The sequence below is a fragment of the Apodemus sylvaticus genome, chromosome 10 (genome assembly GCF_947179515.1).
Source record: "Apodemus sylvaticus chromosome 10, mApoSyl1.1, whole genome shotgun sequence".
Classification (NCBI taxonomy): Eukaryota; Metazoa; Chordata; class Mammalia; order Rodentia; family Muridae; genus Apodemus; species Apodemus sylvaticus.
Genome location: NC_067481.1, coordinates 70,480,671 through 70,508,657, shown reverse-complemented (window position 1 = coordinate 70,508,657; position 27,987 = coordinate 70,480,671). Strand labels below are relative to the sequence as shown.

At 35.4% G+C, this 27,987-nt stretch overlaps 1 protein-coding gene across 2 annotated transcripts in view; it reads left to right on the top strand.

Annotated features, from left to right (window-relative positions):
• Positions 1-27,987, top strand: part of Fnip1 (folliculin interacting protein 1) — a 76,525-nt gene that overhangs the window by 26,066 nt on the left and 22,472 nt on the right. The window contains exons 2-10 of one of the 2 annotated variants that reach the window (XM_052195336.1): positions 411-537; positions 8,622-8,756; positions 13,164-13,264; positions 13,513-13,587; positions 15,153-15,244; positions 20,047-20,130; positions 21,646-21,717; positions 23,855-23,990; positions 26,084-26,285. In XM_052195336.1, coding sequence (XP_052051296.1) covers positions 411-537; positions 8,622-8,756; positions 13,164-13,264; positions 13,513-13,587; positions 15,153-15,244; positions 20,047-20,130; positions 21,646-21,717; positions 23,855-23,990; positions 26,084-26,285 — 1,024 coding nt within the window. The remainder of the gene's footprint in view (positions 1-410; positions 538-8,621; positions 8,757-13,163; positions 13,265-13,512; positions 13,588-15,152; positions 15,245-20,046; positions 20,131-21,645; positions 21,718-23,854; positions 23,991-26,083; positions 26,286-27,987) is intronic. The other variant, XM_052195337.1, reaches the window with a different exon arrangement.

Sequence of the window (27,987 nt, the reverse complement as noted above, 5' to 3'; positions counted from 1 at the left end):
TCTCTGTTTTGACCCATTGCAAATCTGTTTCTCTTTTTGTATTTTTGTATTGAAGAAAAAATAAAGTATGACTTAATCTTATGTCATCTCAATATGAGACCAACATATTTTTATTAATTATTTGTGCTTATATATAAGTTAACCTTTTATATAAGTTAACTATCTTATGTTAATAATAACCAATTGATTTTTAATTGTATCTTTATTTTTAATCTAAAAATCATACCTATGTAACTTTTTAAAGCCTTGACCTATGTAGTAGCATTTTATATAAAGATCAGTTGTATATTCTTCTATAATAATATAGCTTCTGGGTCTGTCAGATAAGATTTTGGTTATGAGGATATATGTGAATCATTTATTAATATAATATAACTCAAATGTATCCTTTTTTTTTGTTGTTCCCCAAGTTGGCCCTTGCCAGAATTTGACCCAAGCCAGATTCGACTGATCGTTTATCAAGACTGTGAAAGACGAGGGAGAAATGTATTGTTTGACTCCAGTGTTAAGAGAAAAAATGAGGACACATCAGTATCGGTAAGCATCATTGATCATTTGTTTGAAACTTAATCCTGGGTATTTTAACAATTCAAGAAAGAATTAGTATAATTTCAGTATAGTAACTTTGCTAGTATAAAATATCTTTAACCTGTTAAGAATTCAGAAATCCTAATTTTGAGATTTTTTTTCTCTTTTTTTCCCCCCTTTTATTGAAAATAACCTTTTTTCTTCATATATCCTGATTACGGTTTCCTACACTCTTCTTTCAGTTTGTCCCCACCTCCCTTCCCAACCGGATCTACCCTCTTTCTGTCTCTCATTATTAAAGAACAAGTTTCTAAGAAATAATTATAATGATATAATATATAAAATAAGCCGGGCGGTGGTGGCGCACGCCTATAGTCCCAGCACTCTGGGAGGCAGAGGCAGGCGGATTTCTGAGTTCGAGGCCAACCTGGTCTACACAGTGAGTTCCAATACAGCCAGGGCTACACAGAGAAACCCTGTCTTGAAAAAACCAAATCCAACAAACCAAAAAAAAAAAAAAAAAAAAAAAAATATATATATATATATATATATATATATATATATATATATAAAATAAGCTAACACATTGTAATAGGACAAAACAAATGAACAGAAAGAAAGGAGCCCAAGGAAAGGCACAAGAAACAGACATAAATGTGAAGATCCACTTTATCTTACACTTGGGAGTCTCAAAAATATTCAACTGGAAACACACACAAAGGACTTCTAGGGCTGAGAGGGAGAAAAAGGAGAGAGATCATAATATTAATTTATATATATATATATATATATATATACACACACACACATATAAGTATCTTATATGTTAACTATCTTATATGTTAATAATAACCAATTGTTTTTTAATTGTATCTTTATTTTTAATCTAAAAATCATACCTATGTAACTTTTTAAAGCCGTGACCTATGTAGTGGCATTTAGTATAAAGATCAGTTATATATTCTTCTGTACTAATATAGTTTCTGGGTCTGTCAGATAAGATTTTGGTTATGAGAATATATGTGAACCATTTATTAATATAACTCAAATGTATCCTTTTTTTTGTTCCCCAAGTTGGCCCTTGCCAGAATTTGACCCAAGCTTATATAATATATTATATATATAATATATATATTATATATAAGAACCTTTAAGCCCTGACATTATGAGACTGAGAACCTCCAAAGGTGCCACTAAGGTCATTTTTCTCTTAGCTATCTATCCAATGCTGGGCATTCAGCCTATCCTTAAGATGAACTGTTTGTTTTCCCTAGTGAGACTCCTTTGGAGAAAACTAAATTGTTATTTGCAAATGGTTATCAGTTGGAGATAGTTTCTAGATTAGGGATGGAGGCATGTGTCCATTTCTTTTGGCTTTATGACCCCATCTGGTGGAGACCCATGTGAGTCCTGTGTGTGTTGCTCCTGTTGATTTACAGTGCTTTGTTTTCTTGGTGTACTTCATCCTCTCTGGCCTTTTACATTTTCACATCTCCTCTTCTGCAGGGATCCCTGATCCCTGAGGGGATGGCTTTGGTGGAGACCTCCGTTTGTGGCTTAGTGTTCCAAGATCTCTTCCTCTCTGATTAATGTCTGGCTGTTGGTCTCTATTTGTTCCCTTTTGCTGCAGGAAGAAGGTTCTATGATGGTGGCTGAGCAAAACACTAATCTATGAGTAGAACAAAATGCCATTTGGAATCAAATTTTGAATTACTGCATTCTTTCAGTAGAACAGTAATATTTGGTTTTACTCTAGGTCTCTGGGGTGTCTAGTGTCAGGTTCTTGGTCACTCAAGCACTGTTGAATATGGGTAGTATGAAAACTTACTATAGTAGAAGCTTCCTAAAATATGTACGTATATAATGGGGGAGGCAGAGCTCCAAATGGATATCTCTTGCCCCCAAATGAAGCTTCCAGTACTAGAAATAGGTTATATCTCATTGAATTGTTGGCCAAAAGGGTCCCACAGGAACTCCCAAATAACCCAGACTGTTGTCAGAACTATTGGTTGCTCTCCACAAACTGAGAGCCAGGCCCCACTGCTGAAGATAACACCCATACAGCTCACTGAACATGGAGAAGTATGGCTGGTGCCTACACAGAGCCTTCCCCCTATGTGCTAGTCTATTTGATGCAGGAAGATATTCTGAATGCTACCAAAGGAAAAATGTAAACACCAATCGCACTACAAACCCTTTGATCTATACTGATCCCTGTCTGGAAAATAAGCTAGAGCAATAGTGGCACAAACCTTGAGCCAGTTACAAAATTGATTTAAGGCCTACTCCATGAGTTATTTATTTATTTTTTTAAAGACAACACTTGCATTACTTGTCATCAGTCCAGCCAAAAACTCTTTTTGTTTCACATTTATTCCCTTATATCAGTGATTCTCAACCTGTGTGTTACAACCCCTCTGGGAGTCAAACACTCTTTCACAGGGGTTGCCTGAGATCTTCAGAAGACATAGGTATTTACATTACGATTCATAACAGTAGCAAAATTACAAGTATAAAGTAATACTTTTAATGATAATAATTAAACTGTATTAAAGGGTCACAGCATTAGGAAAGTTGAGAACCACTGGCTTACATGATGGTGCTGTTAAACATGACCTAGGAACTACTGGGAACCTTATAGAGAATCTGATTAGACTTCTCATTGAGCAATCAGGGAAAGTGAGATCTAGAGAAGAGAAAAATTTATCTGATGAGATAAAGCAAATTAAGTCTGTAGTCCTGATAACAAACTTTGTCCTACATTAAAGTGGGGGCAAGAACCTGTGTCCTTCTGCAAATTGGTTACACTGTGTTTTGTGCATTGTTACTAGTTTAGTAACAATAAAATATTTACTTGGTTGGCCAAGAGAGCCTAGTGTTGGTTACTGCCATTTAATAATAAGAGAAAAAAACAGTATGCCTCCGGGCGGTGGTGGCTCACACCTGTAATCCCAGCACTCTGGGAGGCAGAGGCAGGCAGATTTCTGAGTTCGAGGCCAGCCTGGTCTACAGAGTGAGTTCCAGGACAGCCAGGGCTATACAGAGAAACCCTGTCTGGGGGGGGGGGGGGGGGGGCGGAACCAAACCAAACCAAAACAGTATGCCCTGGTCCTAGAATGGATTCTCCTTCTCTTTAGGTTGGCACTTTCCACCAGCATTCCAATACCAACTGAAAACAATACTTTGGGGAAAGTTTTTCCTATATATAGACTTTGGTTTTTTTTTGTTTGTTTGTTTTTTGTGGTTTTGTGTGTGTGTGTGTGTGTGTGTGTGTGTGTGTGTGTGTGTTTTAGAATTGGGTTCATTTGAGTTTTTGCCTTCTGAAAAAGAAAACCTTGAATATGTCTGTCTTGGACTATTGTCTTTTTTACAAGTGTCTTTAGCAACTACTATAGTAGCATTTAATGAAGTATTCATCTCTTTTTTAATTGTTAAGTTTTACATTATTCCTTGTAATTTTCAATCTCTTTGAGATTGTGCTTTGCTTAGATTTTTATCTCTTTTCTTACATTTCACAATCTGAGGAAAAAAATCAAGTTACTCAAGAGTGTATAAAATCCCAAGTAAGCATTTGGAGATTTTCTGTGCCCTCTTGGTTTTCATAGTTAGACATCCTACTAGGGCAGGTAGGTACTGAATAAATAAATATACACATAATTCTAAGTTGTGAAAATACTGTGAAGAAAACTTACTGAATACTTAATAAGCTGCCAACAGGAAAGAACCAAGTTTCCATGAGTCTGAGTGACAGTCCTTAAAGGAGGGCCTTATTGAAAAAGTTTAAAATAAAAGTTGAAATGGGAAGAAATAGCAGTTGAAAAGTCTGCAGGGTGATGTGGGAACTTGACCTGTGACAACGCAGATGGGATTTGCTTCAAAGAACCACTTCAAAACAGGTCCGCTTCCCCTGTATCATAATAACCTTTTTTTTTTTTTTCACTACCTTTGGTAGGTGCTAGCCTAGAAGGGAGCTTAAAGCATTTAAGAACCATTATTAAAAGTAGGCCTTTGAAAAATATAAAACTACATGTGTGCTATTCCCATTTATGAGATGCTTCTGCATTATGACCAAAGAACATCCCAAAGGCCATAACTCCTAATACATCCCTTCAGGGATTCATATTTTAACATTAATTTGGGAGAGACATGGTATTCATACTCCCCAGTCCTTCTCTATATCTTTTCTTTGTCACTTCTCAGTGTCAACTAATGACTCTTTCTCTGTTAGGCTATCCTTGGTGTCTGTTTTTAGTGTTCTCCCTATCTCCTTAGTTTCTCCTTTTGAGTGGTCTTTCCATGAAGTATCTTTGTCTCTGTCTCTGAATGTTCCTATAATAATCTGTCTGTTGGCCTTATTACAAAGTTATACACTTACTATTCAACCTTCTTCCTCTCAGTATCCTTTGTTATCTCCCTTCCACTCCCACTGTGTGACTCTGGCTGTCCTAGAACTCACTCTGTAGGCTATGCTGGCCTCAAACTCTGCCTGTCTCTGCCTCCCAAATGCTGGGATTAAAGGTGTGCACCAAACCTTGAAAAGATCCTTTTCTGAACAATGCTGTCAGTATCACTACTATGTGGGCATAAGCACAATTTTTTAAAAAGTAGTTGATGTACAAAACAAAAAGTAGTAGGTTCCCAGGTAGAGACAGAGCTACTGGGGCATGAGCTTTTGACCAGGTTATAGTAGTAACCATGAATTCACTTTTGTGCAACAGATCTCAAATCTAACCAGAAAGCAGTTGGTTATTCCTGTAACAACATCACTGTTGTACCAGTGAGTACATATTGCCCAGCAGGTCGGTATTGTAGCATTCAGGGTTCACTGCTAAGTAATACCACTTTTCCTCCACAGTAGACTGCATAGCACCTTCTGCAATATGAAAACTAGCCATCAGGGAGGAAATTTTCAGGTCAATTTTAAATTTATTTCTCTATATCTTGTAACCAAAGTGTGTTATATCTTTAGTAATAGGGTCTTAACCATCTAAGTATGGTTGACAACCAAGAGTAATGGCAATAGCTTGTATTGTTTTGAAGACTTCTAGGGCCTCTCTGACCAAACACTCAGGGTGGTGGCCCATCCATGCTTGGCACTGAAAATTTTATTTAATAGACCCTGTGTTAGCATTGTCCACCAATGTAAGACTTGTGTTTAAACACCTTTAAATTTTTTTTTTTAGGTTTTTGAGAGTTTCATACAACATGTTTTGATCATATTCACACCACCTTCTCCAATTCTTCCCAAATCAACCCTTCCTATGTACCCAACTTTGTGTCACTTTAAAAAAAATTCTTCAATACCAATTTGTGCTGTCCAAATATTTTTAAAAGTGTAGTCTTCTACTATAGCATGGTCAACTTGCTAGTGGCTGGGCTATATACTCTTAGAGAAAGCTGTTTCTCCCCCACGCCCCAGCAACCAACAGTTGCCAGTAACTCTACAGCCAAGGGTGGGATTGTATGCCCAACTCCTCTTTCTATACTGGGATTCATTCTGGCTTGGGCTTGCACAGGTTTTTTATGTGCTATTTTGACCACCATGTGTCATATGTGTAGATGCCCTTCTGTGTCTGTGTCTAGAATATAATGTTTCCTTGTAGTCATCTGTATCTCTGGCTCCTTACCCTGTTCTACCTCTTTACTTCAATGATCTCTGAATGTTAGGAATTGAAGTATAAATGTTTCCTTTGAGCTAAACATTCTTTTACTCTCTGAATCTTGGTTAGTTGTAGATCACTGTGTTAATCACTATCTGTCACAAATAGAAGTTTCTCAGGTAAGGGTTGAGAGATTTGTTGACTGATGAAAAGGTGCTTTGTGGTATGAGGTAAGTCAAATCTAGTGAGCTTGGCTTGGGAGCTACTACAACTCTGGAAGAAGTTAGTTAATATCTCTTTGCTTCAGGTTTTTCCTATGCAAATAGAGATATTTTAATAGTTATCATTCCTTCTGAATATTAAAATGTACATGAGGACTAGTGGGTTTTTTGTTTACATTTTTCAAGACAGTGTTTCTCTGTGTAATCCTTGGCTGTCTTGGAACCTACTCTGTAGTCCATATTAGCCTCCAACCTGCCTCTGCCTCCCAAGCCCGGGGATTAAAGGTGTGTGCCTCCACCTCCTGACTGTTTTTTGTATTCTGCTGGCAACATTCTGTTAGTAGGTAATAAGATTATTAAGATATAACCAAGGATAGGTTTAGTTGATATCCATAGGAGGCCTGCTCTTTTCTGAAGGGAAATGGAGGACTAGTGGAATTGAAGGAGAGGGAAGTTGGGGGGGGGTGGCTATGAAGAGCGGAGGAAACTGCAGTCAGGATGTAATGTATGAGAGAATATAAAAAAAAAGATATGGCCAAGGATACCAATACTAAATGGTATTAACAAGCATTTAAATGAAATAATATAAGTATATAGTAATAAAAATATCTAATGAGGTCCTTGACTTTGATTTTGTATGCTACATCAAACATCAGTAAGTTTGTTAATTCTCTAGACTATTATAATTAGAAATGCCTCAAGTATTATTATGGTTTCTCTTCCCATTCCACAGATAATCCCAGCACTTGGGAGGCAGAGGCAGGTGGATTTCTGAGTTCTAGGCCAGCCTGGTCTACAGAGTGAGTTCCAGGACAGCCAGGGCTACACAGAGAAACCCTGTCTCGAAAAAAAAAAAAAAAAAAAAACAAATCCAAATATATATATATATATATTTACTCCAGAAAGTTGCAGTTTTATTCCAATGGTTTCTTTTGAAAATCTTGTACATGGGAGGTCTTGTACATGGGAGAATGACATACTTGAAATTGGTAAAGCACTGGAGTATTTTTTTAGTGGCGTCACTAAGTGGATTGTAACTTTGATAGTTGTGAACAATGAAATCTCCAGGGTTCAGTGGTGATGGAGAAGAGAGGAAAAGGAATCAAATCAAAGAAATGAGTCCTGGGGCTGGCTGGAAAGATGGTTCCATGGTTGAAAGTACTTGCTGCTTTTACAGAAGACTAAGGTTTTCTTCCCAACACCAATGTAGCAGCTCACAAGCATCCTTAATTATAGTTCAGGGAATCCGATTCCACCTTCTAGCATCATGGGCACCAGGCACACATATTGTGTTTAAACACACATGCCAGCAAAACACAAAAATATATGAAAGTACATCTTAAAAAAAAAAAGTGAGGGGACTGGAGAGACGACTCAGCGATTAAGAGCACTGGCTGCTCTTTCAAAGGTCCTGAGTTCAAATCCCAGCAACCACCTGGTGGTTTACAACCATCCGTAATGAGACCTGACTCCCTCTTCTGGTGTGTCTGAAGACAGCTACAGTGTACTTACATATAATAATAATAATAATAATAATAATAATAATAATAATAATAATAATAATAGTGAGCCTTTCATCTAGTTCTACTTGATAGCATAGTCATCTAAATTTAAAATGTATTCCTTATTTGTTCTTTACGAGTACATTTAATTTTAGAAGATTAGACATGGGACTGGATTTGTAGCCAGAGGTAGAATATGTGCCTCCCATGTACATGCCCTTGTGCTCAGGCCCAGAACTGCCTTCTTCATACACAAAAGATTAACAGATATATGAATCTATAATAAAAATGTAAGTCTACTTTACATTTCTCCTTCCTCATAGACTACATGGTTAATTTTTTCATAATAGTGATGTTTGTTAACTTGTAACATGTTATCGTTATACTTAATTAAAGTAGACATTTAAAGATTCCTTAGCTTTAATTTCTAATATAAGCTAATGATTAGATAAAATTCCTAAACAAAAGTCCCTTGACATTATAAAGAAGTTTTGAAAGTAAATAATTTGAAAATAGACTACTAAATCACAATTAATGAATATTATTTTGGCCATATAATACAGAAAATCCCTGTGGTTTGATAATATTGGTGAGAAAAAAATGCATTCCAAATAGTACTCGAGTAAATAGAGAAAATATAATAGCATATAAAAGTTACATTATTTTTAATTATCTCATCCTTCTTTTTTCAATTTTTTATATTGCTTTTAAGTTTATATATACTAAAAGAATGTCCTGGATTATAAATGGAAGTATACTCTGTGTTTCAGAAGCTATGTAATGATGCTCAAGTCAAGGTCTTTGGCAAGTGCTGCCAGCTGAAGCCAGGAGGAGATAGCTCTTCCTCTTTGGATAGCTCTGTCACTTTATCTTCTGAGGTAAAAGACCAGTGTCCCAAATACCAGGTAAGAGCACTCATTTATTCACTTGCAAGTTATTGTCATCACTTTCCTGGGGATCAGGTTATAGTAGCAACTGGACTGTACCTTTCTATAGCCTACATTGTAGCTGTAGAGATGGATACATTTGCTAAACAAGTAAGTTTTAAGAATTTAAGAATAACAAAATATAGTGGTCTGGTATTGGTAGCAGATATTTTCTCCATCTTTATATCAACTCATTTTATTGGGTACCCAGAATATTTTATTTTTGTACCCTTTTATTAAATAGTAAACCAATACGGTTTCGCCATTAATTAAAATGTAATTATAAGGATTAAATGCATATCGTTGTTTCTTATAAGTAACTGGATTTTTAATTTTTTTTCAGAATTTAAGATTAAATGAATCAGTAGCTACATAGGAACTTGCATATAATCTTACTACATGAAATAAGATCAATTCAGTTTCGTACTAAGTTCATGTGAACTGCTATAAATTTGTTATCCCAAGGTTATACAAATCAAACAGACTTTTTATTTAGTAGTACTAAAATAGACTCTTGGTCATTGTGTTTATAAGAGATGGTTGCTCTTGGGTAGAAATTTAACTTTGTTGGCCATCGATAAAGCATAATATAAAAGAATTCTGAAGTTACTAAATTTTGTATGTTAGATGGTAGCTCTGCCTACCTCTTGTTTTTCCTTCACATTAGGCATAATACCTTAACAAGTGCCTGATAACAGTAATATGCCATATAGCTCCTATATAACAGAAAATTATGAAACATTTTCTAATTTGTTAAGTTGTAGATACAAAAGGTAGTTATTTATTATAATCTCATTTTGTATCAGAATTCCACAAAGTACACTTTTTTTTTAAAAAAAGCATTCAGTTATACTTAATACATTAGATAAAATATGATCTCTAGGAATTCGAATACTACCTTTGAATTACTTTCCAGGAGTGAGTACCTGGAATGAGTAGGCCCTTTAAAGAAAGCATTTAAAAGGCATCAGTATTGGTGATAGTAGTGCTTTGTTAATTCTATGACCTCATTGTGTGTTGTTTCACATGGAAATATAGGACAGTGTCTGATATTCACGTTAACCATTTGGTGTATGTTATAGCAGGCATAAAGATTTTTTTTAAATTTATTTATTTATTTATTTACAACCCAAATGCTGCTATCCTTCCCGGTCCAAACATCACAGGATCCCTCCTCCTATCCCCCTCACCTTTGCCTCTGAGAAGGTGGATACCCCCTCATCCCGGGTCTCCCCCTACCCTGGCATATCAACTCTCTGCACATATTCTCCTGCTGAGGTAGGATAAGGCAGCCCTTTGCTGCATAATGTGCTGGGGCCTTTGTCCAGCCCTTGCTTGCTCTTTGGTGGGTGGCTTAGTCTCTGAGAACTCTCAGGGGTCCAGGTTGTTGACACTGTTGGGCAGACAATGAATTTTATATCAAATTATATGATTTTATTAGATTATCTCCATGGAATGCTTAATTGAACTGTAAATGAGGATTAGTCACAGACTATGAATTATTTTCCTTTTGTAACCAGTCTGGAATCAGGTGATATATGGGATTTATTGGCTTGAAGATGTATGTCCTCAGAAAAAGTCCAGGATTCACTTATCTTTCAACTTGTCAGATATATAATGTGTTCTGTTGCCCAAAAAATAGCAGCCCCATTTCATATGATTTGCATTTGAATTTCATTGACTTAAAAATGAAAGTATATGTAAGTCAGTAGTTCTGAAAATTGCTATTCTTAGGTCATCTTACATCAGTGAGTGAGAGTATGAAATAGCATTCCTTTCAGTTGGGCACATTGATATCTTAGAATAAACTGGGCTTCAGAAATTCAGTAGAGGGCTGATAACATAGCTTAGCAAGTACAGGTACTTGCTGCTCAACCTGAGTTCCATTCCCAGGACCCACATAGTGGAAAGAGAGAATCGAGTCCCAAATGTTGTCCTATGACCTCAACTTTTGTGCAGTAGCATGATGTATCCACAAACAACCTTACATAAATAATAAATAATATTTTTAAGACAGGGTCTCAGTATATAGCCTTGACTAGCCTGGAACTTGATATATAGACTATATAGTCCTCAGACTTACAGAGATTGTCCATCCTTACCTCCTGAGTCCTGTGATTAAAGACATGTACCACCAGCTATTTTTTTTAAATTAAGCAGTATTTTATATTTGTAGTTAGTGATGTTTGCCATGATATATAAATACTAACAAAATGGATTATTTATTTATTTTTTTTTAGCGATTTTATAATTCTGGTGGCAACAGTTAAGGTATAATACCAAGTTCTTTGAAGAAAAAAGACATTTCTAATATTTGAAGTAATCTTTTCTCTGTCTCCTAAGTGCTGGAATCACCACACCTAGCTTAAGTTTTTTTCTTAACTAAACTTTTAGTATACAGTGCTTTGTTTGTTCTTGACTATAGATGTGATGTTATAGAGCAGATCTCAAGAGTTTATTTCAGTTTCTTGACTGAAGCTTAATGCCCATTAATTAGTAATGTTTCATTTCTCCTTTGCTAAGGTCCTAATAACTATCAATTCCGTTCTTTGTCACCATGAATTTGACTTTCTTAGATACCTCATATAGTGGAAGTGTATGCAATGCTTAACTTTCTTTGATTGCCTTGTTTCATTTAATGTGCTGCCCTTAAGAATCATCTGTGCAGGCCTGGAGAGATGCTTCAGTTGTTAAGAACACTTGCTGTTCTTCCAGAGGACCAGGGTTTAATTCCTAGCACTCAAATGTTGGCTTATAGCTATCTGTAACTCCAGTCACATGGGATCTGGTACCCTCTTCTGGCTTCCAGTGGCATCACACATTTATGTGGTATACAGATGTACATGCAGGCAAAAGACACTTAAAAATGATAATAACTTTTAAAGTGTTTAAAAGATTTATTTATGATAATGCATACTCTAAAATGTTTTTCTCAAGATGAAATATAGCCTACTGTATTTATATATATACATTTTCTTTGTCATTTTTTTATAAACCACCTGGAGGTGGTTTTTATGCATGTTACATGAGTCTGGTTTTATTTTTTGCATATGAATATCCAGCCTTCCTGGCAGCATTTCTTCAAGAGACTTTCCTTAGTACCCATCTTGAAGATCAGTTAACTGTGTTGGTATGGATATATTTCTGGGTCTCTGGTCTCATTCCATTGATTTGTCTTTCTGTTGGTACCATACTGTTTTGATTACTATAGATTTATATTATATTTTGAAATCTGGGTGTGTGATAATTTCAGTTTTATTGTTTTCTTTAAAGGATAATTTCTTTATTTGTGATCTTTTTTAAAATACTATTTTAGAATGTTTTCCTTTGTAAACAAGTATCATTAAGTCTATAGATTACAAGTAATCCTTTTTTTTTAAAAAAAAAAATAGTAATAGTTAAATAAATTGCTCCATTTGTGTTTGCTTCTTTGCCATATTGGGAGTAATCAAAATTATACTGTCTGTTCTTGTTATCTGCTGGAGAAATGTTATATATATGTGAGTAAGACAGGGTACACATGTTGAGTTTGGATTAGCAAGATGACTTAGCAGATAAAGGCATTCACCAGGCTTCACGGCCTAAATTCAGTCTCTAGGACCCACATGGTGGAAAGGACCTTTCCATAGGAAAGGACCAATTTATGCAAAATGTCCTCTGACCTCTACTCGTGTACAATGTGCACATCCACTTTTGTACATGAGTAATTGCACAAAAAAAGTTTACTTGAAGTTAATTATTTTTAGCATAAAAGTCCTATTAGTGACCTAAATGCTCCTCAGTCATTGGTGTGACCTAATAAAGTATGGCATTTTTAAAAAAAGATTTATTTATTTTTCTTTTATGCATGTGAGTGTTTTACTAAGATTTATGTATGAGCTCTATCTACACTCATGTTTAGAAGGGAGGTCAGCTTTCCTGAAACTGAAGTTCCAGGTTGTTGTGAGTGTCCATGTGAGTGCTGGAAACCAAACCCAGGTGTTCTGCAAGAGCAGCGAGTAGTGTGAATTAGTAAGTCTTCTCTCCAGCCCTGAAGTGTGGGATTTTTATGTAACCCTCAAATTCTGTGCAACCCTCTCTACCCTCCTCGCCTCCCTTAAATGAGTCAGTCTCTCCAAGTATCCATCTTGAGTTCGAACTTGAGATATTCCTGCCTTAGTCGTCCCACTGTTAGGATTATCCATATTACTATACCTACCAATATCCATGCACTTTTAAAAATGAGTAAAATTTCTGTTTAATGATGCAGTTGAGTTTAAGAAATCACATGATGAAGAACAAATTGCAGACCAGTTTGTATAATGTAGGATTAAAATTATAAAGACAATATTTGAAATCATTATAAGGCTTTTAATTATTTCATTTTTGTTTTTAAATTTTATTTAGGGTTCTCGGTGTTCTTCTGATGCCAATATGCTTGGAGAGATGATGTTTGGCTCAGTAGCAATGAGCTACAAAGGATCCACCTTAAAAATTCATCAGATTCGGTGAGTTCAGTTCTTATGTTATACTCATTTTAGATGGTTGGGTTTTTTGAAGCTGAGATTATTTCTTAGTTCTTTATTCAGATTAAGCTTGTCAGATCCCAGCTTATGATGATCATAGTTTTAGTATTTCTTCTCAGCCATTGTAATGATGTCATGAAATCTCTGTAACTTATTTTTTTTACTTAGAATAAATCAAGAGTCATGTATTTTAGTTTAAATCTCTTCTATCATTCTGTGTTCTTTCATAGCTCTCCTCCACAGCTCATGCTTAGCAAAGTTTTCACTGCACGGACTGGCAGTAGTATCTGTGGGAGTCTCAATACGTAAGTGCTTGTGGATGTAGGGGGAGATTGACATTTAAGATATACAAAGATAAATATTAAAAAATGGCTTTTTAAATTATAGCACAATTTAAAGTCTATATCTTGCTCAAGTTTGAAAGTTTATAGAGTTCACATTACACACACTTTCTGAATATAGATGTGATTTGTTTTTCTGTAGTTTTTCAGAAGGTGCGTCTAGAAGCAAAATGTTGAACGCATCTCCATCCTAGGCTGGCGTGCTGCTTTTTTTCAGTCTTCCTCTTCTGTGCTGTTTACCATTCACACCTTACATTCTTCAGTGTGCAGAGCCCAGCAGACTAGAATGGCCTTAGGTAGCCATCCCGCATGCTATATATATAGAATAGCTACAGGGAGATTATAAGCTGTTCTTTTTTAGACTAGAACAGTGAAGTAGAAACAAGGTTGGGCCTCCTAGGGATAACAGGCTAAGTAAGCAGCAGAACCCTGGTAAACAAAGCCCTAAGTTAGGGTTTGAGGTTAGGTTAGTGACTAGCTTGAATCCTGGAGTAATCCAAAATCAAATGAGTGGGGAAGCAGCAGGGAACCTACTTGCTCTAGAGAAATTCTTTTGAGCCTTTGAAAGACTTCTGTTTTAAGAGGTTCTTACAATAGAGGTTTCTACTATCTGTAGCTTATTTTTACCTTTCTTTTAGGAAGGAATGAAAAGGTAGATGTTTTTAAAATTATTGGGAATGCTTTTAAAAATGTTACCAAACTCTTTAAATTTAATACTAAAGTAGAAATGAAATAGTCCTTTCTTTTCTAAATTTTAACTAAATTCCTAAAATTTATGGAAAAGATATTTTAGACTGAAAGCATAGTGGGTTTACTTTTGTTCTTAAAGAGGATAAAAGAAGTAATATGCACAATTTTTAATGTGTGACTGTTTGATTGCTTTTCCTGCTGCTCTCCTTCCCTTTCTCTGTTCCCTTCCTTAACTGCAAGCCTTCCTTTGACCATTCCTAATCCCAAATGCTAACAAAATATTTTTAGTCCAAAATATGAGGGAAACCTTGTCTGTGCTACATATCAGTGTCAATTTGTTTCTAAAAGAGCCACATGGTAAATTTTCTATTTTGTGAGCGGTATAGTATACTGTAGTTTTCTACTGCTGGCCTTACAGCATTAAAGCAGCCTTAAACAACGTATAAATGAATAAGCATGAACTTTCCTCCTGAGAAACTTTGTTTATAAAAGATTCAGCAACTGTATATGGCCTTCAGGTACAGCTTACTAGCCAATTGCTTAAGTGATTAGTTATCATTATAGTTTATATTTATAGTCTTAATAGTAGTAGTTTTAACTTTAAAGGGTTTTTTAGCTAATATATAAAAGGATAGGTTTCATAGTGATGTTTTCATTCCCTTATATTTTGTTCATATTCAACCCCAATTATCCTTCCTATTCCCAGTAGTCCCCTTTACCTCAAATATTTTAAAAAGTTTTATGCTTGAAATTTCATTGGGATGTGTGAAGAATTACCATTAAATGTGTTTGGAATTTGCTTGTTTTTTTTGTTGTTGTTGTTTTGTTTTTCTCTGTAGACTGCAAGACAGTCTTGAATTCATCAATCAGGACAGTAATACATTAAAGGCTGATAGCAGCACAGTTATTAATGGACTGCTTGGAAATATAGGTAGGTGCTTTATTTTCATTTTATAAAGTTAAAAAATGTTAACAGTATAAGATTTGAAGTTACTTCTTAATTATATAGATTTCTTGTATAACCCAAGAGCTTCTAATGGTGTAAACAGAAAGGTTGTTTAAATTTCACATGTATAACCTTTCTATTATTTGGAAAACATTTTTCCTTAGATTTTAATGTAATATTCATTTTGTATATATAAAAAGAATTTGTCTTTATTGTTTTTTGTTTTTTAAATTAGATGTATTTTTTGAAAGATTATGTCATTGATACTGAACGCCATTACCAGCTCTCTGGAATATTTTAGTTGGGGACGACTATCCCTATTCTCTTCTCTAACCTAAAAGTCATTTTAAAATGATGTTCATTTTTATGAATTGTGCTTCATATGAACAGATGCTCAAATGATAATTTTTAAGAAGTGTATTAAAATAATAGCTTAATTTAGTTAATTATGGTTCACAATGTGTAATGCATTTTAAAATGACATGGTATTTCTGCAACTTCTTGTCTAGCAAGCATAACTAAATTGCTGCTTGATAATATTTCTGATGCATAATATCAGGGAGTGGACAGCCACCCTTACTTAGTAACTTTTATTTAGATGATTATTTTTCCTTTTTAAGATATGATTTTACTGAGATATGATTTCAGGCTTCCCTGGTACTTACTATGTAGCCCTGAGTAAATTTTATCTTTAAATTTTTGTTTATTCAAATAAGGTGCTGTTAAGCATCTGTTGTGGGTTGTTAGTGTTAGACCTATTTTATAGCTCTGTGCAGGAATTACAAGTGTGTGACAGTATGCTTGCTTATGGCTAATTTTTATAAATACTCATTAGTTGTATTAGTGGAAATTACAGGGTTTTCTTTCTCTCCCTGTTTCAATGGTATAGCATTGTACTCAATAAATATTGTTTTCAAATTTGTTTATTCAAATGAGATGCTATTAAGCATTTGCTGTGGGTTAGTCTTAGTTCCAGGCCTATTTTATAGTGTAGATCAGCTTATAGGAAAAGTTCTTTCTAATTTACTTGATTTTAATGAAGTAAAACTGCAACAAAGCAAATCTTTAATCCCAGCCCTTGAGAGGGCAGGCAGATCTCATGAGTTCAAGGCCAGCCTGGACTACAGAGTTCTAGGACAGCTATGGCTATACAGAGAAAACCTATCTCAAAAAACAAAAATAAGAAAGAAAAAAAGAAAGAAAGAGAGAGGGGGGAGGGAGGAAGGAAGGGGGGATAGACAGAAAAAAACTGAACGAAGAAATCCTTTTTAAAAATTATATATTATTTTAAAATTTCAAGAACTTATTGAAAGTAGTTTAACAGTACACATGAATCGATAGTTATAAAAGTAACTTATACTGGTGCTGAAGAGATAGCTCAGTGGTTAAGAGTATTGGCTGCTCTTCCAAACGTTTTCAGTTCAATTCCCGGGAACCTCATGGTGACTGACAACCATCTGTAACGACATCCAATGCCCTCTTCTATTGTGTCTATTTTGGTGTGTGTAAAGACAGTACAGTGTTCTCACATATATAAAATAAATAAATTAATCTTTAAAAAACAATTTATAAACAAAAGTAAGTCATACCATGGAGGCTAAATGTAGGCTAGTCATACCATGGAGGCTTTCTCTTGAAATATAGAGGAGAAATGTAATCCATTTAATCAAGATACAGCCTTTAATGCATGGCTTGCATTTGCACACTCTTAACTGTGAATTTAGGATCGTTGAGACCCATTTCTGACTTTATGTTTACAGTTGACTAATCAAGTATTTTTTAACCATCTGTAATATGGCAAGCACTCTGGTATACCCTTAAGAGGCAGCGGTAAGCTAACATAGTTTCTGCCTCAGTGGATTTGTAGTTAGTGAGCATTAGATAAGTATTACAATCACAGAATGCTATACAAGATTAAAATTATATGGCTATGATTAAATAGAAGCATGAATTCGCTCTTGGAGTATTGTGGAAGACTTTCCTGAGAATAGGACACCTAAATTATTTATTTGAGTGATTTATATAGTTACTGGAAAGAACTACCTTGGAAGAAGCAGGAGTACACACCAGACCATCATCATAAAGCATGGAAATTACTTCATGTGGGTGGAGCACACAGTATAGGAAAAGGAAAGGAAAGGATAGGATTGGATTGAGGTAAGGATGTGTGGGAGGGTTTGGAGGGAGGAAAGGGAAGGAAGAAATGATATTAAAACACAGTCTCAAAAATAAACAAAAAAATGAAGAAGAAAAGAAAGAATTGAGCGAGAGCAAGATGGCAGAAGAGGGTACTGTTGGCCACAGCAAGAAATTGACATCCATGCTTCATGTTGTCACATACCAGTGAGGACACTCTAGTTTTCTCACTTGTATTCTAAAGCAAGTACTGTGACATGATTAGCCATGCAAAGTTTTCATTACTAAAAATTACTGTGAGAAAGAAAATGAGTGAGGTGGAAAAAGCCAAAGGAAACATACTTTGTGATGCATGATTGACTCCAAGTAAAGGAGAAAAGTATCAGAGATTCCATATCATAGACTGTATCCTAGCAAAGAGGAATGCCTGGTTGTCCGAAATGCCTCATTTCCAGAAAAGGCCTGGACTTTGTATCCTCTGTATTTAATTATTGGCTGAGAGTATGTTATGGGTAATATATAACCTTGCACAGATGTCCAATAGGTTTTAAAGTACAATTGAAATCTTTTAGATACACTCCCAAAGCTTCAACAGAAAGTTGTTTCAAATCCAACAACATAATCAGATCTGATTTATATGTGCAAAAGAATGTGTAGTGAGTATAAGTACTTGGGATTAAAATATGTCAAGAAAAAAAAGCTCACCTCCTGTAGGTAAGTCATTGGAAAATGGAAGACTTCACTGACCACCTGAAAGGGTCTTAGGGACCTCCAGGTGTCCTTTAGCTACATTTTGAAAGCTGAACAACTGTAGGAATAGATACTTATTGACGAAACATGGAAAAGATTTGACTATATATAGGTATTTCTGGAAAAAATGAAACCATTAAAAGAATGAAATTAAAGCAAGATAAGATTTTCTGAGAATGTTGGGTTGGGACCCTGGCTAACTAAGAATTAGCTTAGGAAGATAGGATACACTTCTCAGAATTCTTGAGAGAATGACTAGCTTCATAAGGCTTTACTGTTACCTATTATGTAGGAATTGGCAAAGACAGGTAAGGACTTGAGTAACTTCAGAGGTGGAGTGGGAAGAGGACAGTTTCAGTCTGAAGGCTCTTTGTGCATCTACACCAGAGACTACATGTACAGTCCTTTATAAGGGAATGTAGAGGAGGAGGGAGTGTAAAGACATTAGATTTTGAACTAGCTAGGGAATGTTGAAGAAAGAGTTGACCATTGAGAAATGGAAGGGTTGCTACATTATAATTACAGAAATTTTTGTTGCAGAAAAAAATAGTATCAGCAATTTGAGAAATACAGATGCTACTTAAAGTAAAAGGCTATCTGTTCTAGGTGTACAACTCCTACATAACTTCTTAGACCAATGTTTCTCAACCTGTAAGTTGCAACCTCTTTTGGGAGAAACTGTGTTGAGTGAGTCTTTCCTAGGAGGTCACATATCAGATATCCTACATATGAAATATTTGCATTATGATTCATAACAATAGCAGAATTATAGTTATAAAGTAGCAAGAAAATTAATTTTACAGTTGGGGGGCAGTGGTCACCACAATATGAGGAACTATATTAAAGGGTCACAGCATTAGAATGATTAAGAAGCACTTGCTTAAACTGTCATAATTGAATAAAAGCAACATATAATTCAGCTGCTTGACTTCAGAATTTAATTCCTTCCCTACATCCACCCTCCCACTCGCCTCTTCTTTTGGAAAGAGGATTTGTATTTGTAGCCCTGGATGGCCTGGAAACCTCTGTGTAGACCATGCTGGCTTCAAATTCATAGAGATCTACTTGCTTAGTTAAGGTGGTTGCCACCACTCCTGGCCTTTATGCTCTTTCTTGCAGTATTCAGGCTGCTATTATTTCTTTGTGGTTGTGTTTGTGTAGTACTCTTGGGAATCTTGCCATTATAGGCTGTGCTGTGTCTTCTGTTTTCATAGTGGTTAACTACAGCTCTAAAACCATCGGTTTCTTCTGTTATTTATCAGTGGGCTAGCAATAACAATTTTTGTGCTTATTTGTCAGTAAAATTCCTCAATAGATTTGCTGTGTTGTGGTCAGTGCAGTAACATGGTCTTCTTACTGGATTTTCAGGAGAACATTGAAGTCTTTAAAACTGTAGTGATGAACACCTTAATCCCAGTATTAAGTAGGCAAAGGCAGTTGGATCTCTGTGATTTTGAGGCCAGCCTAGTCTATACAATGACTTCTGGGACAGCCAAGGCTACACAGAGAAACCCTGTCTCCAAACAAATACCCCAAGACAAAAATAAAAATAAGTTTGGCAGACATTAAATTATGTAGCTACCATTACCTTTTTGAGTGATTAAAATGTTTTATATTAGGATTGAGTACTTGAAATAGTCCTACCTTTTGTAAAAGAACTGTATTTCTGTTGTTATAAATGGATTTATTCATAATATAGTTTGATATAAACTATGACCAAAAAGAGAACTAAACTTTTCTAAAAGGAAAAATGACTTGAGTTGTTCTTGCTTTGGTTAAAGGTTCCTATGCTTTATTTGTTGGTCTGCTTCTATGTTGCCTTACCTCATCTTATTTTTCTGATGCAGTGTGGCTTCTCTAACAGCCCTCTTTCATGTGTATTTTGCATTTTTGCCATATAGGTCTTTCACAGTTCTGCAGCCCCAGGCGGGCATTCTCTGAGCAGGGTCCGCTCCGCCTGATCAGGAGCGCCTCTTTCTTTGCAGGTTTGCCATGTGCTGTGTGGGTAGACTAGTTGGTGTGCCCTAGTGGCTAGAATCTCTAGTGAAGCTGTGGAAACAAGAGAGTGTAGAGAATGAAGCTGGGAAGTTATGGTTAAGAAAGCATTGCTTACAAAGTAGAGGAACTTACTGCTTTCCATGGGTATATTTATAAAGTTTTCACAAAATGTGTTATTAATAGGATTGATAGTTATATGAAACGTCAATTTGTCATCTTTTCTCAGTATGTCATAATAATTTTAAACTCTAGACTCTTAAAAGAGAAATTTAGTATGTAGCTAGCTTAGTAATTTGTTACACTGCCCCTTGGAAAGTGTATTGTTATGCTCTCTTGTTTCCATGGCTAAGTAGCTTTTGTATTGTAATTCACCAATTGCTGGAAATATCCAATCTTTATAAGTTTTGCAAATTTTCTGATCTACACTCTTCTCTAAGGACGACTTTTCTTGGAGCTATGATTTAGATGAACAAGCACTGTTCTAAATAAAAAGCATGTGGGCATAATTATTCATATCATTACAATGTTCACAGAGTGTGCCTTGCTTATATATTCAGGACAAGAGTCCTGTTGCATTTTTTCACACATTGCACACACACTGATCTTGCATTATCATTTTCTAGTAGAAATTATCAGTCTATAGATTTACTATTATTATCAGTCTCCTCATCATAGGCCCAGCTACATTTGAATTTGAAATCTTCCTGCCAAGGTCTCCTGAGTGATGGCGGGATTATGAATATTTGTCACCACATCCTGATATATCTCACTTGTTCTTTTAATTAGAATTTATTTTACATGTAAGCATTAGATATGAACAATAAATACATACTTATCTTAGAAAATTTGGAAAATATAAAACTAGTTTAAAAATATACAAGCTATCCTGCTAGCACGCACACTTACTCGTTTGTTTGTTTTTTGTTTTTCTAGTTCTATGGATTAAATCCAGGGCTTTATATATGTTCTAGACCAGTGCTCTATCACTAATTTACATCTTTATCATCCCCTTCCTGTTTTTAAACAAAATTGGTATCATATCATTTAAACAAAATTATCAGACATCTAATACAGGGTTTTAAATTCTTATTATACTTGCGTTTAAACATTGTTATAGACATAATCAGAGGGTACTACCATAGAGTTGTCATTGACCCAAGTAACTAACATCCATACTCTTAATAGTATGCTTTTTTCCTTTAATAGTATGTTTTTTTCCTTTGATAGTATGAACATCTATGTTTTTGAATATGTTCTTAAAATATGAAGTTTAATTTCCCAGTGCATTCGATATCTTGGATAGTTTTGTATCACATGCTAAGTCTTTAGATAAATCTGAAAGCTTGTTCAACTGAGTACTAGCTCCTAGTGTTGGGCTGGTGTCATGCTATTGAAAAAGGAATGCAATGAAATGAAGCATGATCTGGTTTGCGATTTAAAAGGAGCAACATCCATCTCAGTAATAATGTATTATATGGCTGACCATTTGTTTTGATTTATAGTTCACAGCAACCCAATGGACATGCCAGGAAGAGAACTCAATGAGGACAGAGACAGCGGCATAGCACGCTCTGGTAATGTCACAGACCGACCCCACTATATTCTGAGATTTTTGTTAGCTGATTGATGTTGATTTTACTGACTCTCTCTTTGTGGTCTACTTCTGTGTCTACTTTGTTCAAATTGGCATTTCACATAAGAGGATTGTAGAAAGCCTAGAACAAAGTGTCTGAAATTGGGCATTTTTAATGTTTACTATTAATATTAAGTGTGTTTGATAGGATGTGCCCTATCAAACATGTTCGATCTGTGGTCTGATGGCTACATGTGACCAAGGATAGCTTCAAGTATGGCCCAATACAAAAATCATAAGTTTATTTAAAACATTATGAGTTATTTTTGGATTTTGTTTGTTTGTTTACTATATTGTGTGGATTGTCACTGAGAGGACTCTGTAGATGACAGTATCAGGTTGCAATATCAAAAGGTTGGACAGTCCCGATAGAAGATCACAGACCATTATCTTAGGCTTAGTCAGGACAAGAAAAAAATTGCTTAGGATACTACTTAAAAATCATAGTAGAAAAATCGTATCAGCTTGTATCTGCTTGCTGTTAGCTAGTGTTGAAAGTGTTAGATTGTTTATTGTCGGGAGAAGCTAGCTATTAGGAATTAGTATTATTCTCCCCACCCTTTTAAAATTTGGACTTCTGTGATATTTGTTATGTCCAGAAAACATTCACTGAAACATGCTGGGTAAGAGAGAGTCAGTGGGGGGGGGGGGGGGAGAGGGAGGGGGAGAGAAGACACATGTCAGTCAGCTACAGTTTAATAATAAAACAGAAAACAAAAACAAAAAGAACAATGAAAAAACCCCTGTGTGATATGTTCAGTGATAGATTTGTGCAAAGAAGCTCAGAAAAAAGACACCTAGCTTACCTGGGCCAGGGGCAAGTATCAGCAGTATATTATAGAGATGCAGGACTTCCTGAATTGTGTGTTAGGAAATAACAAGGAGTTAGCCAGACAAAGACATTTTGGTTAAAACTAGAAGAGTATGTTAGGGCTCTAAACCATTAATAAGAAGAGCCCTCATCTTGGACTTTACAGTCCTATTAGACACTGTAAACTTTGTTTCTGTGCTTTGTGGCAGGCTTGGTCACATTGTGTACCTACCTTTACTATTATTATGAGTCAGTTTGAGTATAAAGGATGATTTTAATTTTAGCCTATGTTTTGATCCTTAGGTATAAGGTGAAAGTACAATAACATGAACTTTCAAATATAAAAATTTCAGATGCCTGAACTCTATTCTCAAAGACTAATTTAGTATAGAATATTTAAAAACAAGATTAAAAAAAGCTCAGCTGATTTTGATTGTTCAGAGGTTAAGAGCATATATTGGTTTGGTTCCAAGCTGCATATAACTGCAGCTCTGGGCAGATCTAAGTCTCTTTTTCTTTGGTACCTTTGCCCATTCTCTCTCTCTCTCTCTCTCTCTCTCTCTCTCTCTCTCTCTCTCTCTCTCTCTCACACACACACACACACACACACACACACACTTTAGAGTAATAAACATAAAACTTCAAAACAAGAAATTTTAACATTTCCAATAAAATTATACTTATTTATCATGTACAACATAATGTATTGAAGCACTTTTATCCTGTACAAGTGGAGTCTACTGGTGTGTGTCTGCCACCTTAGAATGTACTGTGCAGGGTCTGTTGATTTTGACACTTAAGTAAAGACTATTAAAAGTGATAGGCTTGACAATGTGTACATGAGTGATCCATGAATTCTAAAAATGACTCCAGACACTTTAGTGCCATCCAGACACTTTCAAATCTTCTTCCTTGTTAAAACCCTACTGCAGTCAGTTCAAATGATGTCAGGTTTCCTTTAAGATTGGTGAGGGTTCAGCCAAGTTAGTGGACACTAGGGTGGCTTAAGAAATGCTCTAGTAACATTTTTTTCTGGGTTGTACAATGCCAAAAATGATTGTTTTAGAGACTCTTGTAAATATAGTATTAATATATAAGTTTTCTCCTCTGAGGTTTTTCCTTCAAGTACACTTTAAAATGGATAAATGAGACACATTGATGAAACAAAATAAAATATTTACTTTACTCTATTCAATCTGTTAAAAAGAAACTTGTCGCCATGGTTACTCATTGATTAATAGTTACACTTGTTCTTCTGCCACAACAGCATCTCTGAGTAGCTTGCTCATCACCCCATTTCCCTCTCCAAACTCTTCACTTACCCGAAGCTGTGCCAGCAGCTACCAGAGACGTTGGCGACGTAGCCAAACAACAAGTTTGGAAAATGGGGTATTTCCTAGATGGTAAGTTGGAATTGAACAAGATTGACTAATTCCTTAAACATAAGTTTAGGTAAGGTTTTTAGAGTTTGAGACTTGTATTTTGTGTATTCGAAGTCTGTAACTGAAAACCTACGTTTTTATTAATTTTTTAATTTGGTAAAGCAGAAAAAATTTCTATATTAATCATTTTTACCATATGGTTTAGTGATACTAAATACTTCACACTATCCTGAACTTTTTCATCTTCCCGAAGCCCTGAAGCCATTACAAAGAACACCCTTCTAATTTGCCCTTTGTAATCATTTACTTTTGTAGTTAAAAATGTTTGGTTTTAGGTCTGTCTAGATGTCTAGGAGAATGGAGCCACTTGTGTTACGGGTACCAATGGAAGCCAGAGGAAAATCCTTGGATCACCTATAGACAGAGGTGTGTGCACAAATGCCAGTGCACACAGAGATATACACACAAAAACAGGCCATTTTTGAGCTGCCTAACATGGATGCTGAGAACTAAACTTGAGTCCTCTGGAGAAACATTAAATGCTCATAATGGCTGAACCATCTTTTCAGCACTACTATTTTTATCTCCATAAAGCTGTTAACTTAACAGCTATAAATACCTTGCATGAGTGGAATCATGCAGTACTTATCCTTTTATATCTGGCTTTTTTTGTGTAGTATGTCTTTGAAGCTCACCCATGTTGTAGCACATATAAAAAATCCTATTTATAGCTAAATAACATTACACTAGAAGTACTTTTGTGGTCCAGGAAGAATGGCGCTTTCAGTAAAGTGCTTACTGTATAAGCATGAGAATTTGTGTTCAGATCCCCAGCACATTACCCATGTGAAAATCCAGATGTACCTCTTATCCCAGCATCGGGGAAGCAGAAGCAGAAGGGTTCCTGAAGATTGCTGGCCAGAACACTTAGCTGAACTGATGAGTTTGAGGTTCAGTGAAGAGACCTCATGTCAGAAAATAAGGTGAAGAATCATTAGGAAGATACCCAGGGTCAACCTCTGACCTCTACATACATACTTACATATGTGTATATGAGCCAATACACACACAGATACATACCTTTTTTCTTTAATTTTTAAGGATCTGCCATATAGTGACTATATGATTTCACATTTGCAATAGCAATGTAAAGACAGTTCTGAAATCGTTGTGTGTTCACCAACACATTATTTTCTGTTTTTAGTTGTTTTAGTCTTATGTATGGAAGCCCATACCCTCTCAGGCCTTGTGCTGCTGAGTTGCAGTCTGCCACTAAGCTACATTCTCAGTCCCACCCCTTAGTGATTTCCATCCTAATGAAACTGAAGTGAGTCACAAATGCTTTTTTGCCATTGGTACATCATCTTAGAGGAGTATATATTCAACTCTTTGCTCCCAGCATGTTTGTTTTATTGTTGTTGTTGATAAGTTAGGAGACATCGTTTGAATATTTTGGGTATTCGTTCCTTATTAGGTACATGATTTGCGCATATTTTCGGCCATTCTCTGGATTGTGTTTGACAGCTGTTGATGACGATGTCCTTTGATACGATTTTTTTTTTTGTATCATCCAGTTCTATGTTGTTGTTGCTGTGACTTTTCTATCTAAGAATTCATTGCCAAAGTTAGTACTTTGAGGTTCTTTATTTTCTTCCAACAATTCTGTGTTTAAGTGCTTTCATTCTTGCCCTGCATATTTTAGCAGTTTAATTTTTCATGATTCTAGTTGGGCAGCTTGCTCATTTTCAAGATTTTTTTTTTTTTTTTTTTTTGCTTGTGCTAAAGTACAGCTGCAGATTCAGAAACTTCATGTTTCCTCATTTATTTTACTTTTTCTCTTTTATCTTAAAATTCAGGTATTTTTAGCTTATTGTTTGAACTGGAGTTATCTAGTTAAGACTTCTATTAAGAAGAAAGACTATCATTTCCAACTTGATTCTGGTAAACTTTCTTTAAAAAAATGAAAAATAGATTTCTTGGAAAGGTCACAATTATTATAACACTGTCAATTTGTATTTAATTTGATGAAACAACAGAAGAGCTTTTGCTCACCTACATTGAATTAGCAAGGAGATAAACTATTGATATTTTAAACAAAAACATTTATTTTTAAGGTCTATAGAAGAAAGCTTTAATCTGTCAGATGAAAGTTGTGGCCCTAACCCAGGAATTGTGAGGAAAAAGAAGATTGCAATTGGGGTAATCTTTTCATTATCCAAAGATGAAGATGAAAATAACAAATTCAATGAATTCTTTTTTTCACATTTTCCTCTCTTTGAAAGCCACATGAACAAATTAAAGAGTGCTATAGAACAGGTAAGTGTAGTCCTTTGTATTTTCTTTTTATCTTTTACTTTGCATTTTATTCTTATTAATAAGAGTTGTGTTTATTCATTTGGCAAAAGTTTAATAGGTGTCTTGAACTTACTTTACAACCTGCTCCAGGAGCCACAAATAGATGCAATGTGTCAAAGGAGTTTACTGTTTTAGTCAAAGGCCTAAGACAGTTTATTCATTCAGAAACTAAGTCCTTAAGAGGCTGGGGTACACTTGCAGCAGCTGAAGGAAAGGTCACAGGCGCTCCTGAGTTCCTCAGTTGGCGGGGAGGGAGGGAGATAGGGAATACATATGCATTTGAGGGGCTTGGAAGTGCTCTGACGTGAAATAGAACAGTGTTTTTTATATTCCTTTATCATCCCATGGTTTTAGAGTTAAGAAAAAGATCATTAATGTACATAAGATTGTATAGGTATGGAGCTGATTTATTAGATAGGAAGAAGAGAGCCTTCAGACACTTCAACAGGTCAGGTCTAAATACACAGGCAGGCACAAAGGAAAATGACAAGGATTTATTGTTCCGCCAGGAGGAAAGTACTTATGGAGGAAGCCAATGGGAGAGTGTTTTAAGAGGGATAGATTGTTAAGTCAAATGCTTCTGATAGTATATGAAACAAATGTCTAAGCTTAGAAGATTGTGAAATATAAGATAAAGACCTAAAGATAGCTAAAAATAATAGTTGGAGGTTTGTTTGTTTGTTTATTTGTTTTGAGTACAGAGGATGGAGAAATAAGATTTTCTGATGTGAATTCTTCATTTGGACTTACTTAAAAGATGTCTATGTCAGGGTTTGGATGCAACCCTTTAGAACTCAGATAAAGTAGAAGCAAACAAACAAACAAACAAACAAACAAACATCTTAATGTCTTCACTGCCCAGGGGATTGGTTGGCAGTTGGCCGAAAATCTTCCCAGGCCAGGTCACTTGTATACATATTGTACTCTCATTTGGTAGAGATTATTCTTGGTCCATATTTTTAAGATTCAGACCATTAGCATGATAATCATGGCAATATACACGTGGAAAATATATGTTGCAAATTGATTTTATTTTGACTATGAATTATTTTAAATATATTTAATAATTTTTCTTTTTTAAGTAATAATTTTTCTTTTAGGACAGTTGCAATTTTGTACAATTGATGTTACTTTATAGCTAATGCCTTGGTGAATTTTACAGATTTTTTTTGGCAAAGTTTCCCAAGAGTTGTACTAACTAATCAGTATCTATGACCAACGTTGCTTATCCTTACCACTGTATTTGGAAGGAGGAGTTGGAGGAAGGGTGACGTGAGCTATTCCAAAGAGCCCTGCATGCATGGCCAAGGAGTTTGCTATCTTTCTAAAGGCTGTTTTGAGAGTTTACTGTAGAAAGATTAATTGGGCAATATATTTAAAAGAGATTAAAAAGTGGGGCAAGGAAATCACTTAGAATGTACCACAGAGCGGGGCTTTGATGGTGCATGCCTGTAATCCCAGCACTTGGGAGGCAGAGGCAGGCGGATTTCTGAGTTCGAGGCCAGCCTGGTCTACAGATTGAGTTCCAAGACACCAGGGCTACACAGAGAAACCCTGTCTCGAAAAAAACCAAAAAGCAAAAAAAAAAAAAACAAAAAAACAAAAAACAAAAACAAAAAACAATGGAATGTACCACAGAAACGAACTGTGGATTTTTTCAGCC